This window comes from Accipiter gentilis, chromosome 22, assembly GCF_929443795.1.
Source record: "Accipiter gentilis chromosome 22, bAccGen1.1, whole genome shotgun sequence".
Taxonomy (NCBI): Eukaryota; Metazoa; Chordata; class Aves; order Accipitriformes; family Accipitridae; genus Astur; species Astur gentilis.
Genome location: NC_064901.1, coordinates 13196744 through 13211669, shown reverse-complemented (window position 1 = coordinate 13211669; position 14926 = coordinate 13196744). Strand labels below are relative to the sequence as shown.

Sequence of the window (14926 nt, the reverse complement as noted above, 5' to 3'; positions counted from 1 at the left end):
TCTGAAGCTACTTGTCTTTTTTTGTTTCATTACATTAAACAAAAAGAATCTTGCAAGCTTGTGTTACTACTTGTCATATCTTGCAGAACCCTTCATAAATGCAAGAAAGCCAAGCCTCGTACTCACTATATCAAACTGCTTGAATATTTTTAGGCCCGAACCTTTATGTATAATTTATGAATGCTTTTGAAAGATAGTCCCATAGACATGGCATACTGTCCCACTTGCATGAATAGTGAATTCTGCTTTAGGAAAGAATGGTACTAATTTGGATGTGATGGTATTAAAAATATCCAGCATAGCAGCATAAAGAATATTTATTGATTATATAGTTGCAGCCTTTGGTGTAAGTGTTCTATCAAATACAGAGTAAGGAATGAAACTCTAGCTCTAAGAAAAATTTAGAATATTTTGGGGGTGTTATGAAATTCTAATAATGCAAGGGCTGTCAAATAATGTGAGTACCATCATCAAAAATTAAGACTGGCTTTAAATGCTTAAAACAGAAGCTTGAATAGTCAACTGTCAAAACTATTGTAAACTTTCATGAGTTGTCTGCTATAAAAATCGGAGGGAAGGGGGGGAGAGAAAGGGAAGTATTCCAGTGTTTGTGTGGCACAGAAGAACTACAGATATTGTGTCAAGTTAGTGGCTATTATTGGAATGAAAATAGTAAGCTGCTTAAAATAAAGTATTTCTTAAGTTTGTTCATTTGCTCTAAGATTACTGTGTTTTGTTTGTTGTTTTGTTTTTTTTTTTTAAGTAGAAAATTTTGGGGTGGAGGTACAATGTGGAATAAATGAGGCTTATTTTGTATACTCCTGCTGTTTGTGGATAAGAAAGATATTTCCTGAATTTTGAAGTTTTCAGACCAAATATTCTGCCAGCCTACTTACAGAAAACAGTGGTTATCCTAGTGTAAATTTATGCAATGCAAGTGCTCTTAGTTAAGCATGCCAGTTAGATATAAAGTTCTCTTAGATGGAAAGGTGCAAGGATAAATCTGATCAATGAATTGTGTGGCATTCTCACCTCTCAGATACAATACAGCAATATACTTGCATGCACTGTTTACACAGGAGATAGAATGAACAATAATCCAGATAAAGAATAATTAGGAGGAACTTTGCTTAAATAGGACAAGGTAAAAAACCTAGGCCAGTGAGTGCCATTCCATGATTTACCAAAATATTTTAGTGTGCCATTTCTGATGTTCTTTCTTGTAGTTAGCATAACATGAAGTATCTAAACAGCAGCAGAAGTTTTATTGCATTTTTGAAATACATATGTTTTACTTAAAGTTTAATTGGAAAGAACTTTCAGGTCCTAGCAGAACTGAGAAAGAGCCATCTACAAAAAAAGCAGTAGTTTAGTGGGTAGAGCACTCTCCCAAGTTTAGACCAGCAACTGAGTTTTGAATCTGAGCTTTCTAATAATGAGTGATCGAGCTACCATTTGGCAAAGTTTGAAAATCTTGTTTGTCTTTATACAGTAGGACATTCATTATATTTGAATTTGGAAACATTGTAAAATTTGTTCTTTGTGTGTAATTTAGAAAAAATGAAAACTTCCTGAATAAACTGCAGAAGCTGCGTCATCCATTATGGAATATTTTTTTTTAGCTTCTCACAATATTAGAGCTCAGAAGTGTAGGATGTTGAATTACTTACAAGCTGTGCTCTCTAAGGTATGAATGAAGGGTGCCATTTCAGCTTTAACCTCAGAGTTACTTGTCCCTTTTCTGTATAAACTGTTCATCAAAGCTCTCATTTCCTCTTTGAAGTGGTTCTGTGAGCTTAGAGGTACTGTCTGCCCCAAGGTCTCAAGGCAGTATTTTTTGCTTAATAGAATCCATAGGAATGCATCCTTTTCCCCTCTCCCGATGCCCATTCACTGTGGCTGTCGCACAGCGGTTCCTGTCAATAGGGAAGGTAAATCCGGGATCTTTTTGGATGACCAGCTTCCATTCTGCTTGAACCTTGTTCCTCTTGTTTCAGATTGTCTTGTTTTCATTCTGTCTCTTCTTGCTTCCCTTACAAACCAGAACCTGACAAGAGTACCTTGTGCCAACACATGCAAACGGATTCCTCTGTTGACTCCTACAGTTTGACGTTATGCAAAATTTCCTTTGTGGGTGGGAACCCTGCCATTTCTTCATTTCTTCCAGTGCTGAATTCCAGCTGTGCTTCCTGCTATGGCTACATGCTGTACTGATATTATCTGCATATATAGTCTTGGAGAAAACAGGGTCTTCATGAAGGGCCAGATCATTAGGTTCCTTACCCTGTTGGTCTGCAGGGATCAAAACCTCTACTGTTAAGCTACTCTTTCCTCTTGGGTCCAGGCTTATGAAAATATATGAATCCTCTCCCTTTCACCCAAAGAAGGTTGTCTGCCCCTGTCCCTAGCGAGGATCACAAATTTCACTTCCTGCTATGTCATACTGATGCTACAAAAAAAAAAAAAAAAAAACCAAACCAAAAAAAACTTATTTGGTCTTGAGTTTTTATGCATTAAGTTATGCCAATCTTGCCTTTTTTTTCAGCCTTTCTCTTGAATGATATTGCTCAAAAACCAGTACGCTCTATGGATTTTTATATACTTTGTCTAATCTAGCAAGCTGGTTGCAGTGACATTTAAAAATCACTAAGTATGTTATAAATTAGTGACCTGAATAAAATGACACTAGAAAATGTCATAGAGCATCAGGAAAAATGTAAATATTTAACGTGACTAGCTTACACTTAATGAAAGGTTTAAGCTTAACCTATGGGGAGATCAGTAACTTCACACTTAAATATCATTTTATTGTTTACTCAGTAAAAATGTGAATAATGGAGAACATGGGATTGGTACTTTATGAATAACCACATCAGGCTACTGTATTTTGGTGAAGTTTTTAATATACTTTTTTGTTCAATGCATTTTGCTTTAATATTTTTGCTGCATTCTAAGAGCTATAATCATTAAATATACAATAAAAAATTACATATGAAAAATAGTGATACATTTAAGAATATGTGGAAGAGTTAATTAGAAAGCAGAGAGAGTCTGCTTGATGTTGCTTATACAATTTCCCATATGGTAATGTTGTCTGTTTTCTCCTTATACACCCTACAGATGTAAAATGTGCATGGACTTGAAAGAGCCTTTAGTTACAGATTTAAAATAAATTTGTGAATTACCTACTTTTACTTCCTATTTTTCCTGCAGAAAGATAACTAATTAAGAGAAAAGTAGAGCTCTACAAGTAAAAAAAAAAAATAGTTATTTGCTTTAATTTAAAGTTGGTTCTATTGAATTAGACTCAAGGTCCATCTGGAGATGCCTGAGGTAAAGCACCTGAACATGCTATATGATATACTACTTTCCCAAATACTTTCTTGACCTGCAACAATTTACATCCCAGAGACTTCCTGAGCTGGATGTAGAACCTTTCTATTTAAAAATAGTTATCTCCTCCTTGCATCTGTGGAACTTACAGCATCTGCACCATCTGAGGGCATGAAGTCCCACAAGCTGGCTTCAACTTACAAAGATTTGCCACTTTTTTATTTGAGTGCATTCCCTGCTGGCTTCATTTGATGCCCCTAGGTCTCCTGTGAGAAGAGACAATGAGCAGTGAGTTCCTATCTGCCCTTTTTATGCCTTTCATGGTTTTTGGATCTCTGTCATGTTCCCTTGGTTCCCCTCCCTTGGCTTAAGTTAATAAATTGTTTTTCATACAGGAATTCTTCCATGCCTTTTCTGATGCTGTTACATTTTTTGAGACTGGGCTTGGGAAACCAAGGTTGTGCATAGTATTCAAGATAGTAATACATGATAGGGGTGTAATGATGTTCTCTGTGTTGTTCACTGTTGCTTTTTGAATAATGACAAAGAGTTTGTTTCTTTAAGCACTGTGGAGCAGAGATTCTGTTTGTGAATGGTGTTGGTCAGCTGTGAGCTTATTTTGTATATGAAGTTAGAATTGCAGTGTTTTTGGTATTGAGTTTCATCTGCCATTTAAAATCTACTTTCTCAGTCTTGTGGAGTTCTTATGTCATTCTCCACAGCCTACCTTTATCTGCAGTACCATGAGAAACTTAGTATCATCAGCAAACTTTGTTACTTCATTTTTCTCATCTTTTTTTCCTCTTCTGTTTTGATTAAGTGGAGAGGTTAAACAGTTACAACCTGAGAGAACTGTACTGGTGGTTTCTTTTAATGTGACAATTGGCAATTTAGTCTTTTTCTTCCTACATTTAGGCAATTATTTATTCATACAAAGCCTCATTTTCTTTTTGCTGCTCTGAAGTCTTGGGTGGCAAAGGGAGTGGGATGTCAGTGAGAGCTTTTGGAAACACATGTAAATTATATGAACTACATCCTTACATCCTGCTTATGTGCATGATTTTTTGCTTCTTTCAAGAAATTGTCTTGGATCATGCAGCAGAACTTTCCTTTTCAAATGCTGTGTTGACTCTTCCCCCAAATACTATGTTTATCCACATATCCATTAAATTTCTTACAGTTTCTACTTAATCTGTCCATCGAACACGTTGAGCTGGTATTGCAGTGTCCTCATCAATCTTCCTTTCACTGCTCCCAGTATTCCCATGTTGTTATTTAGTTTTCTGAAGCTTTAAAGGCTTAAAGGCATTCCGTTTTCTTCTTATTTCTTAGTCACCTGGTGTTCATGCAGAAGCATGTGTACTACTGTTTGTTTTTCTGAACTTCTTCAAATATTATTTTATTTGTTCTGTTTTCCTGTTTTGACTTGTGTTAACCTCTGCTTTAGCTATTAATAAAAAAAGATAATTTTTTGTGGGTTTTTTGTTTGTTTTTTTGTTTTTTTAAAATAATACATTGTGTTCTTTGGCATTTGTTGGCTTTACCCTGCTCCTCATTTGAAAAACTGTCATCTGACTGTCGTGTTTTAACCCCAGCCAGCAACTAAGCACCACGTAGCCGCTCGCTCACTCGCCCCCATCCAGTGGGATGGGGGAGAAAATCAGGAAAAAAAAAAGTAAAACTCCTGGGTTGAGATAAGAACTGTTTAATAGAACAGAAAAGAAGAAACTAATAATGATAATGATAACACTAATAAAAAGATAACAGCAATAATGAAAGGATTGGAATGTACAAATGATGCGCAGGGCAATTGCTCACCACCCGCCGACCGACACCCCGCCAGTCCCCTGAGCGGCGATTCCCTGCCCCCCCCACTTCCCAGTTCCTAAACTAGCTGGGACGTCCCATGGTATGGAACACACCGTTGGCCAGTTTGGGTCAGGTGCCCTGGTTGTGTCCTGTGCCAACTTCTTGTGCCCTGGCTGGGCATGAGAAGCTGAAAAATCCTTGACTATAGTCTAAACCCTGCTGAGCAACAACTGAAAACATCAGTGTGTTATCAACATTCTTCTCATGCTGAACTCAAAACATAGCACCGTACCAGCTACTAGGAAGACAGTTAACTCTATCCCAGCTGAAACCAGGACACTGACCTTGATTTCAATAGGCTGCAGTTCCTCTATATATTAAATCAGTTCTCTTCGTCCTGAATAGACACTCTTTTGTTCCAGAAGCAGCACTAGTTTCTGAAGATCTTTCCTTCTTATTCCTTTAGCTGTGACATGTTTTAAATTTTGAGGACATCATTTAGCCTTGATCAGATGATCCTGCTGTTTGGTCAAATTCACATATTTATTTTTTAAATTGTGACTAGTAATACTGTGTAATTGTGCCTGTAAATTAATTTAGAATATTGTTATTTTTGAATCTGGTTATGAATATTCTTTATAGTTTGCAGTGCAGACTACAAATACCCTTGACATCAGTATGTTTGCACAGAGCTCAAGAACATCTACTGGTAACAGTAGAATGTTATTTAAAATATTTTCTTTGAGATATGTATTCTGCTGGTAGTTAGAATTTTTGTGTTGTGCTGTTGCATAAGCCTTCTGGAGTTTGTAATACACAGCTTTGCAACCTACTGGTAAGCAGCGGAATGAGGGAAAAATGTAGGTTGTGCTAAAGTATTTGTGGTGAAGGCATGTTGTTTGGAAATACCTGTCATGTTCTTGGTAAAAGACAGACTTGGTAGTGACTTGCAATGTTACTGATCTTAATAGTATCTGAAGAAAACTAATAGATGTTGAGTTCTTACAGGGTCTTTATCTGTGTTTTTTTGTATTCTCACATTCTGAAAATTGCTGTTACTCAGTCTATGCTCATGGCAAATTGCATAAGTAGCACATTGCAGCCTTAGTCATAGCAAAAGATAATAGTTACAGTGTGTACTCTACCAAAGTAGAGAAATTAAAAAAGCAGAAATAGAAATTAGTGATGTTATTAGAACTGCCATGAAAAGTCTTTGGAAGCTTTGTGTCTTCCAGAAGTCTGTTTCTCGGTATTATAGGCTACCTTATTGTGGGAAAATTACAGTATCTGGATGATTAGCTGTTTACGATGCATATAAAATTATTCATATAAAACTTTTGCAGAACATATATTTCATAGTGTTGGAAGAATATTTGTTATGAATTTGTATATATGTAAGTCCCCTTTTGTAGGAGAAAAAAAGAAAAACCATTAGGTGTCCTATAAAAGGAAATCTTTAGTGGTATTTATCCAAAGAGTTTTTTATATAAAATGAGCATTAATTGTCAATAGACAATTAATACATAGATCATATATTAAAATATCTAGATTTATCTGTAATATATATATACATCGTGCTATGTGGAAACGCTGCGTAAAGAGAAAAGACATCTTTTCATTCTGATGATGTCCCAAAGCACTCAGTCTGTGATTCTTGATGTTTTCAGAATCTTCTAGTTAGAGCAAGCCATGGCATGGATGGGTGGAAATTCTTTCTCATGCTTTTTCCTCCAGTTTGAGAAAGATTCACACCTAATTCAAAACACTGGTAAGCTTTAGTTTTCTCTTTGTGCTCATAAGTTAGCTCAAAATTCATGACTTAGTGGTTGCCCACCTTTTCTTTGATCTATAGATTTCTGTCTTCTCTTGGATCTTCTACATGAAGTCTTGCACTATTAAAATGGAAAGAATATGTTGATTATCTTCCTTCTGACTCCTCAAGAGAGTCGGTCAGTCTTATATGATCCTTCATGCCTAAACTGTGCAATCAGATTGTTTTTCCCTGCAGAAAAGTGTTAGATGGGAGGATCTGGTTCTTTTTTTCACCTTAAAAATAACACCCGTTTCCTCCTGCATAATTGCAACCCATGAAAAAGACTGGTGGAACAGGCAGGTAGCTTGTTTTGGTATTATATCCTTCATAAATAGTGATGAACTGGGGATCAATGTAGAGAGAAAGGGATCTCTTGCAAGCTTAGAACCTAAAGATGGACTTGCTTTGGAGGGAATCTTCTCAATTTAGTAACTCAGGAAGAACTTTGACTAGCGTAGTAGATAAAGGGTGCTTTTGGAGATATTTTGGGTCTCGTTAACTTCCCAAATGTAGCTAAGTTGTAGTTGTAGTTTTCTGTTGTGATTTATTTGGTTCAGCTGCATACTGCTGTCATAAATTTATTGCATATTCTTTAGCTGACTAAACAGACTTGTAGACAGAGGCTTGAATTCCCCCCCCAAAACCAATGGGAGATGAAAAAAGGTTGGAAAACACCAAATAAGGTTATAAAAATCATTGGTGCTTATTTAGGAGAAGGTAAATTCTGATTAAAAAAATGGGTTTAGAGTCTTATATTTGCCCTTGCAGTACTTCTTTACAGTCACATCAGTCTTAGAAGGATCCTGTTACATTATTTGTTTACCCCCCCACACCCAATTTGAAAATCTCTATAGAATATTTTTCCTCTGTCTTCGGTAATGTTTTATGTCTTTGTTTTTAATGAATTAGATAGTTAAAATGAACAAAATCGTTCCACTGATATGTCAGTTTTCTTACTGAAGACCATTTTTTCTTCATTTTTTTCAACTTTTAAACTCAATTTCACAGATTGGAAAATATTTCTTACGGATTACAGGTAGGGTTTGTTTGATTCTGCTATTCAATGAATATTTGTATGAAGAGATAATTGGGCTAATGAGACTATGAAACATGCATTCTATTTAAATCAATTGATTTAGCTTTAAAATATATTCAAGTGGTAGGAAAGTATGGTGGTTTAGACCTGCTGTTCTTTCATAATAAAGTTACATTTTATACAATAAAGGATATTAAGGCTTATTATGAATGTTACCAGAGATGGTGTGTGAAGTTCACTTGAATGCATTATTTTTAGCTACTATTTGAAGGGCAAGGGATATTTGTAAGTAACACAAAATCTATTCACATGAGTAAAAGTATTTTTTTTATGTTGGAAGGAACTCGGAGGCATTGCAAGACGTTTGATTAGTATTCATGGAATAAAAGGAAGTTATTTTCAGGGTAAAGGAATTTGTGAAAAGATAATTGGTTAGACCAACATTCTCATTAACCTAATTTGCATTAAATGTGCTACTGTGAATTGTAGTTATTGCTTTTCCATTTGAAAGGCATGCTTTGTTAACTTATTTAAAGAGCTTAGTTAAACTGTAGTTTAAGTCATACCTTTTAATTCAGCAATACGTTATCAAACTAAGGATCTGTTATTACTAACTTTGTGAGTGTAGAGAATCATAAACCAGTTCTTGACCCCCAGTGGATTTTCCTGATGAAGTAGGTTTGTTTATCTAGTCATACTTGGATACTGAAAGCATTACTTATAAGAGCAGAGGAAACTCTTTATTTCCTCTGTGACACTGCATGTGAAATAACTGAAGGAGTCTTGGGCATACTGGAAGAAAATGCTTATGCCTTTGTTCTAATTGTATGAAGACTTTGAGGACCATTTAGTTTATTTTTCAATAAAACTTCTTTACATATGTTACTAAGTTGAGCCTTTAAATATGAGCTTTTAAAACATAAATGAATTTGCACATTTTCATACTCATTTTAAAATCATAAGATTGAAGAATGAATTTGGATTTCTTTAATTTTCAGCATCAGTTATTACTTATTAGCAGTATTCTAGATATTTTGAAACAGAGGGATTTATTTACTGTTGTGCTGTGTGCAATGAAGAGGAAGGCACCTTTGTCAGCAGCGAGCCAACTGTGAGTGCTCAAGTTAAGTATTTGCATCTGCAGATAGATACATAAAGACAGGATCTTATTTTTCCATACTGCTGAGCATACCTAGCCATCCTGGAACCTGATGTTTGTGAATTATATTTACAAAATTAGGCTGCCGCTTAGATATCTAAATGTTAATTTCAGTGCTTAATTTTAATTATTTGCACTTGTACTGTTTGACACCGATTGTTTTCAAAATAGTAATATCTGGAGGCTTTGAATGTAAACCAAAGCCTAGCTGATCATGGAAGGTTGTATGTCAGCCCACTAATGCTGAACAATGTTGGATAAACCTAATGAAAACAGGAAGATGCAAATTCAAGCTGTACATGGTAATGGTCATAAATATCTATATAAATACTCAGCTGAGAAGGTCACTTTCTTGCTGGAATGGTTCTGAAGATGATGATTATGAATGTGGCAGGTACGCAATGTGATTAGTGTATGAGTACACTGTACATACCTAATAAGCATACATGAAATGCAATGAATTGGAAATGCACTTTAGATATTAAAAAAAAAAAAAAAAAAGTCATGGCCAACAAATTTTACATTCCAGCTGGGAGATGGTTAGGTCTCCCTTTTCTTATTGTTTGGCAAAGAAATATGCCAATTACTATGCCATTTTGCTGCTTATTCATTCTGTTTGCAAAACAGAAGCTGGCTGATGGTTGCCCTGTTGAGGAAAATTGCTGAAAGGCTGAACTCCCCTAGTGTTTTGGGACAGGCAGACAACGGTAAAGAAGCCAATTTTGGTGACAGCACATTTTATGTTTGGATTTTGTATGCAGGATTAAGGGCATGATTCAGGAATTGTCAGAGGTATGAATGTCAGTTAGGATACTGAGAGCCAAATGGAAGTTAGATGCTCAGTTGTTGGTAATGCCATTGAAAACTTCCTCTAGTACATTCATTCTCTATTAGGGGTTGGGAAGAATGAGCTGAGGCTTCTCAAATAACTGCTGGACTAAATCCTAGTGACCTATAGGTGATCCGCAATCCTCAGGATCAAATTTCATCTTCTTCAGGGAATAATTCAGCAGGTTTGGGTTTGTTTTTTTTCCAGTAGAGCTATTTGTTCTCGAACTGTATGGTCTAAGGTGGCATATGTCCCGTACTCTGCATCAGCAACATCTTTGCTGTCTGTTGCACTAGACCTTTGGCCATCATCTTGCAACCCTCATCTTTCATATTTCCTCTGTCACAGATCTTACTAGTTTTTTGTTCCTGGAATTCTTGTGTGTTTTTTCAGTGAATAACTTTATAGACTGTCTTTTGCAACCCAGCATGGTACTGCAATAAAAATATTACATCTAGAACAAAATAATAACCCAAGCTCCCCTATAGTAAGATGAAGTTCCTACTGTCTTGGAGAAATGTGGTAGGAGGTTAGAAGATCCTATAACTGAGGTTACATATGTAGCTTAATTAGCCCTATTTAAGGTTTCTTTTAATTCAGTCCCTTACGCATATGAATTGGAGTTCAAGGTTCAGTGCCTTTTTTTTGATGACATGCTGAAGTAGGGACTAGTTCAAGGAAGAGAGAGTCTGGAGAATTCAGCTACCAGACAACAAGAAGTCTTTACTTGGCCTGTACAAACTGATTTTTAGGACATTTATAATCCATTTTAAGAGAGATTTGCATGTTGATAAGAGAAGGTCTATCTACAGCACATTCAAAGCTGTTCATAAAAATGCACTCAGTGAATACTGTATGTATTCCTAGTATGTTGTCCAAATTGGACTTATCAATTAAAATCTTGCTTGTTGACATGGCACCTAGCACCTCCTCATTCAGTTTTGAATTTGTTGTGCCTTTCTCAGTACTGTTTTGCAAATAAGAGATTAAAAAGTCTTTCTGTAGAACTTTGGCTTAAAGAAGTTTAATACTGTGAATGCAAGCAGCATTAAAATTAAATGCAGATTTGTTGAAGGCGTGATGTTTATTGATTGAATTTATTTCTGTAGGGTTGGGAACTTTGGAGTGAGCTTGTTATTTAAAAAAAAAATATTAAAAAAATTAATTTCTTTTCTGTAGGAGATTCCTTTACACAGTTCCGATTTGCTGACGAGAAAGAATGGGATAGAGAAAGCATATGCCGTAAGCAGGTAACAGAATTATCATTCAAATGAGTTTGTATAGATAATCGCCTGGCACATAATACCTAGGCAGTTGTGTTTTCAGCAACAAATTGTGTAATACAATAATAGCACTCTTTATTCTGTATATTTTTATAATTTGTCTCTGATGCTGGAGGCTCTTAGACTAGGATTTTAAGTAACATTGGAAGAAAAGAACAAGCAAATAGAGTCAGTGGAGGGAAAATCAGGGACTGTCACTTTGTTTTACTGAGGTATCAAGTCGATCTTCTTTTTTCAGCTGTATGCGAGAGGAAATAGTTTAGTAAAATGACTATAACAAAACCTATATGAGTATATTCATATATTTGACTATGAAGCTTGTTCTAGTTCTTTCACATTAACAGTTCATATCCTCTGGTTGAAACTTCACCTCCAAAATGACTATGGGACCAACTAAGTTTTAGATTATTTGTATGCAGATTCATTATGATGGAATAAAAAGCAGCAAAGCAATAGGAGTCTGCTGTTTTCTGTATCAAGATACTGGAAAGTGTCTTAATATCTGCAGCTGTCTTCCTCACTAAGTCACCTAAATTATTGCAAGATAAATGCTTTTGTCTTCCAAGCTTTTCTTAAAATTGCTGCAAAGCTGTGCTTGAGCGTTTCTTGAAACATACATACATATTCAAATTTTAAAAGTTTGCTATTGATTTCCTAAAATACTGACAATAATTATGCCCTGGGAAGTGATATTTAAAGGTACGTTAAAGTTGCAAAGTCAAATTAAAATGAGGAAATAAAATCAAGTGCAGCATTTGTTTAAGCCATCATGTTTGTTCAGTGGGATACAGTCTTCCAATGACTGTATTTTTTATTATCAGTTCCTCCTGCTCCTAGCATGCAGGATATCAATATCCAGAATATTAATTTCCTCATAATTTCCTCATAGGTTTGTCATTGTAGCATTTAGGTGATTTGAACACATTAATTTCTGAATGGCTAAAGCCATTGTGAGCAGAGTGAAGTTGCATGTTGACAGTGAATTTCACAAATATCCTTCTGGCTGCCAGTGATGAGGCTCCACAGTTCTGAAGCTGGTCCCATGCTCTTGCTCATTGTGAAGTGTACTGTGGTGGGCAGGTTTTTGTGCCTCTGTCCCTACCAAACTGTAGTCATTTGCCCTGCCCTATCCAAATTTGTTGTTTCAAACTGTTTCGTCTCTTCCACTGTTCTTATGTCAGTTTGAAATAGTTTACTGCGCTAGTCACCATTACCCTTCCTTTGATTTCTTATTTTAGTTCAGAATCCTGGCCCATATGGTTTCATAGCATTATCTTATTTTTCACATTGTCTCTGGTCTTCAGCCTGTTACCTCCTTTTTGTTTCTGGCCCATTTTTCTTTTCCCTGAAAGCTGGACCCAGGTCTAATTTTCATCCTAGATCCACTTTGCCAAATTCCTTGTCTTTGCCTATTAGCTCACCTGTTTCTAGTTCTTTGTCTATGTACAAGATTAGAGAATTGTAAACTGAAGTGATTACAATAGAACACAATAAAGCAGAAAAAGCATAAAAATAGTTGCAGACTGAGTAGATATTTCCTGTTCCCTATTACTTGTAGAAAGCAATGGCAAAGCATCAGTTTCAAATGTGGAATAGAAATGTAGCAATGACATCAACAATAACAAATTTTAATTTTATTAAGAATATTATCATTCATTGTTACAAAAAGTAGATGTGGATTTGCTTTATTGTATATCGATAAAACACAATAAAAATGTTTCAGAAACACAGTTTGGAATTTAAAAATCAAACAGGTAATAGTCATTTGGATTTTTCAGTATATATTGCAATTCCAGCAACAAAGTATGCCTCTACTTATTTTCTTGAACAGGTAACTACATGTGCCATGAAGTGTTTATAAATTATCAAATACTGCATTGATCCCTTTATTTTTTTATGTAAACACCACTTTTAGTGAAATCTCTACTGGGATATTGAATTCCTTCTTACATTATGTTATTTCTTCAAATTCCTCTTTTCCTTCAACCTCAGCCTTTTCCCCTCTTCCCTGTCTCCATTTTCACCTTCATTCACAGTGTTCATCCACATTAATCTTTTTGCAAGTGTACTTACCTCTTCCCAAATTAATTTAAATGTTAATCAATGAGACTTGACTTTTTACAGTTTTTTTATGTTACTGGATTCATACGATTTCCTTGTCCTTTGCAAATATGCGGAAGCCATATTTGATCTTTAATATCTGTCAAAAGAACTGGGTTTTTTTAAGTTCTAGTTCATTGCTGGGCAACAAGAATTGCTTGTTGAAGACTTTTTGAGGTTACTTGTCCTGGTTTCAGCTGGGATAGAGTTAACTCTCTTCCTAGAAGGTGCTATGTTTTGAGTTCAGTATGAGAAGAATGTTGATAACACACTGATGTTTTCAGTTGTTGCTCAGTAGTGTTTAGTCTAAAGTCAAGGATTTTTCAGCTTCTCATGCCCAGCCAGCAAGAAAGCTGGAGGGACACAAGAAGTTGGCACAGGACACAACCAGGGCAGCTGACCCAAACTGGCCAACAGTGTGTTCCATACCATGGGACGTCCCAGCTAGTTTAGGAACTGGGAAGTGGGGGGGGGCAGGGAATCGCCGCTCGGGGACTGGCGGGGTGTCGGTCGGCGGGTGGTGAGCAATTGCCCTGCGCATCATTTGTACATTCCAGTCCTTTTATTACTACTGTTGTCATTTTATTAGTGTTATCATTATCATTATTAGTTTCTTCTTTTCTGTTCTATTAAACCATTCTTATCTCAACCCAGGAGTTTTACTTCTTTTCCTGATTTTCTCCCCTGTCCCACTGGGGGGGAAAGGGAAGTGAGTGAGTGGCTGCGTGGTGCTTAGTTGTTGGCTGGGGTTAAACCATGACACTTGTACCAGTGAATAATCTTTGATGGTGATCTAATCCATTGTAAAATAAAGTTGTTAGTAAATAGGAAAAATTCTAATCATCAGATATTCGTTTGGTCCTTTTACTCTCATTACTGCATACCAGAACCAGAATTTGGATACAAGAAACTGTTAAGCCAACTGCATTGTTTCTTTTTATTAATTTAATTTAATTTTGTAAATATGCTGTCAGAACACACTATGTCTTTGATGTTCATTCTTGCTGTGTGTGCAGGTGTCAAAAGCCCTCCTGTTGACTGGCTTTCAGGAGCAGCGTGAATTCCTTTGACAAATCTCTTGCAATATGACACAAAAGTCTCTCCTAATTTATGAGTATTTGGACTTCTAAATGTCTGTGTCGGGCTATACCATATTGAGAGGGACAAATTTTTGTCTCTAAGCTAGATTTATATGCAGCTTCTCTGCTTTGATGAAAATGAAAGTATAGACTGAACTTCAGCATTTTGTTGTCCAATTTTAAAATATGTGATGGATATCAAATTATCTTTCATTGATGGTGAACGTGCTCAGAATGTTCTGCTGTACTGTGAGCTTGAAATCTGTTGAAGTCTACAAAAGTCTATGGTGTTCTGTAAAAACATCAAATACTGCTGGTCCATTTTGTGCAAATTTGTTTTTAATAGTTTACAGCCAAAAAAAGGGGGTGTCGAGAAAAGGAAACTGCAATACCTGTCACGTTAGTAAGGGACAATTCCACTTTTAAGCAACTAGGCAGCAGTAGAGTTACCTTTCCTGAATATCTTGAGTAACATTTTAGAAGTG

At 35.9% G+C, this 14926-nt stretch overlaps 1 protein-coding gene across 1 annotated transcript in view; it reads left to right on the top strand.

Moving 5' to 3' along the window:
• The window catches only part of AVEN (apoptosis and caspase activation inhibitor), a 102630-nt gene that overhangs the window by 81676 nt on the left and 6028 nt on the right, over positions 1 to 14926 (top strand). Inside the window, exon 3 of the mRNA XM_049825229.1 lies at positions 11159 to 11229. Within this exon, the coding sequence (XP_049681186.1) occupies positions 11159 to 11229 (71 nt within the window). The remainder of the gene's footprint in view (positions 1 to 11158; positions 11230 to 14926) is intronic.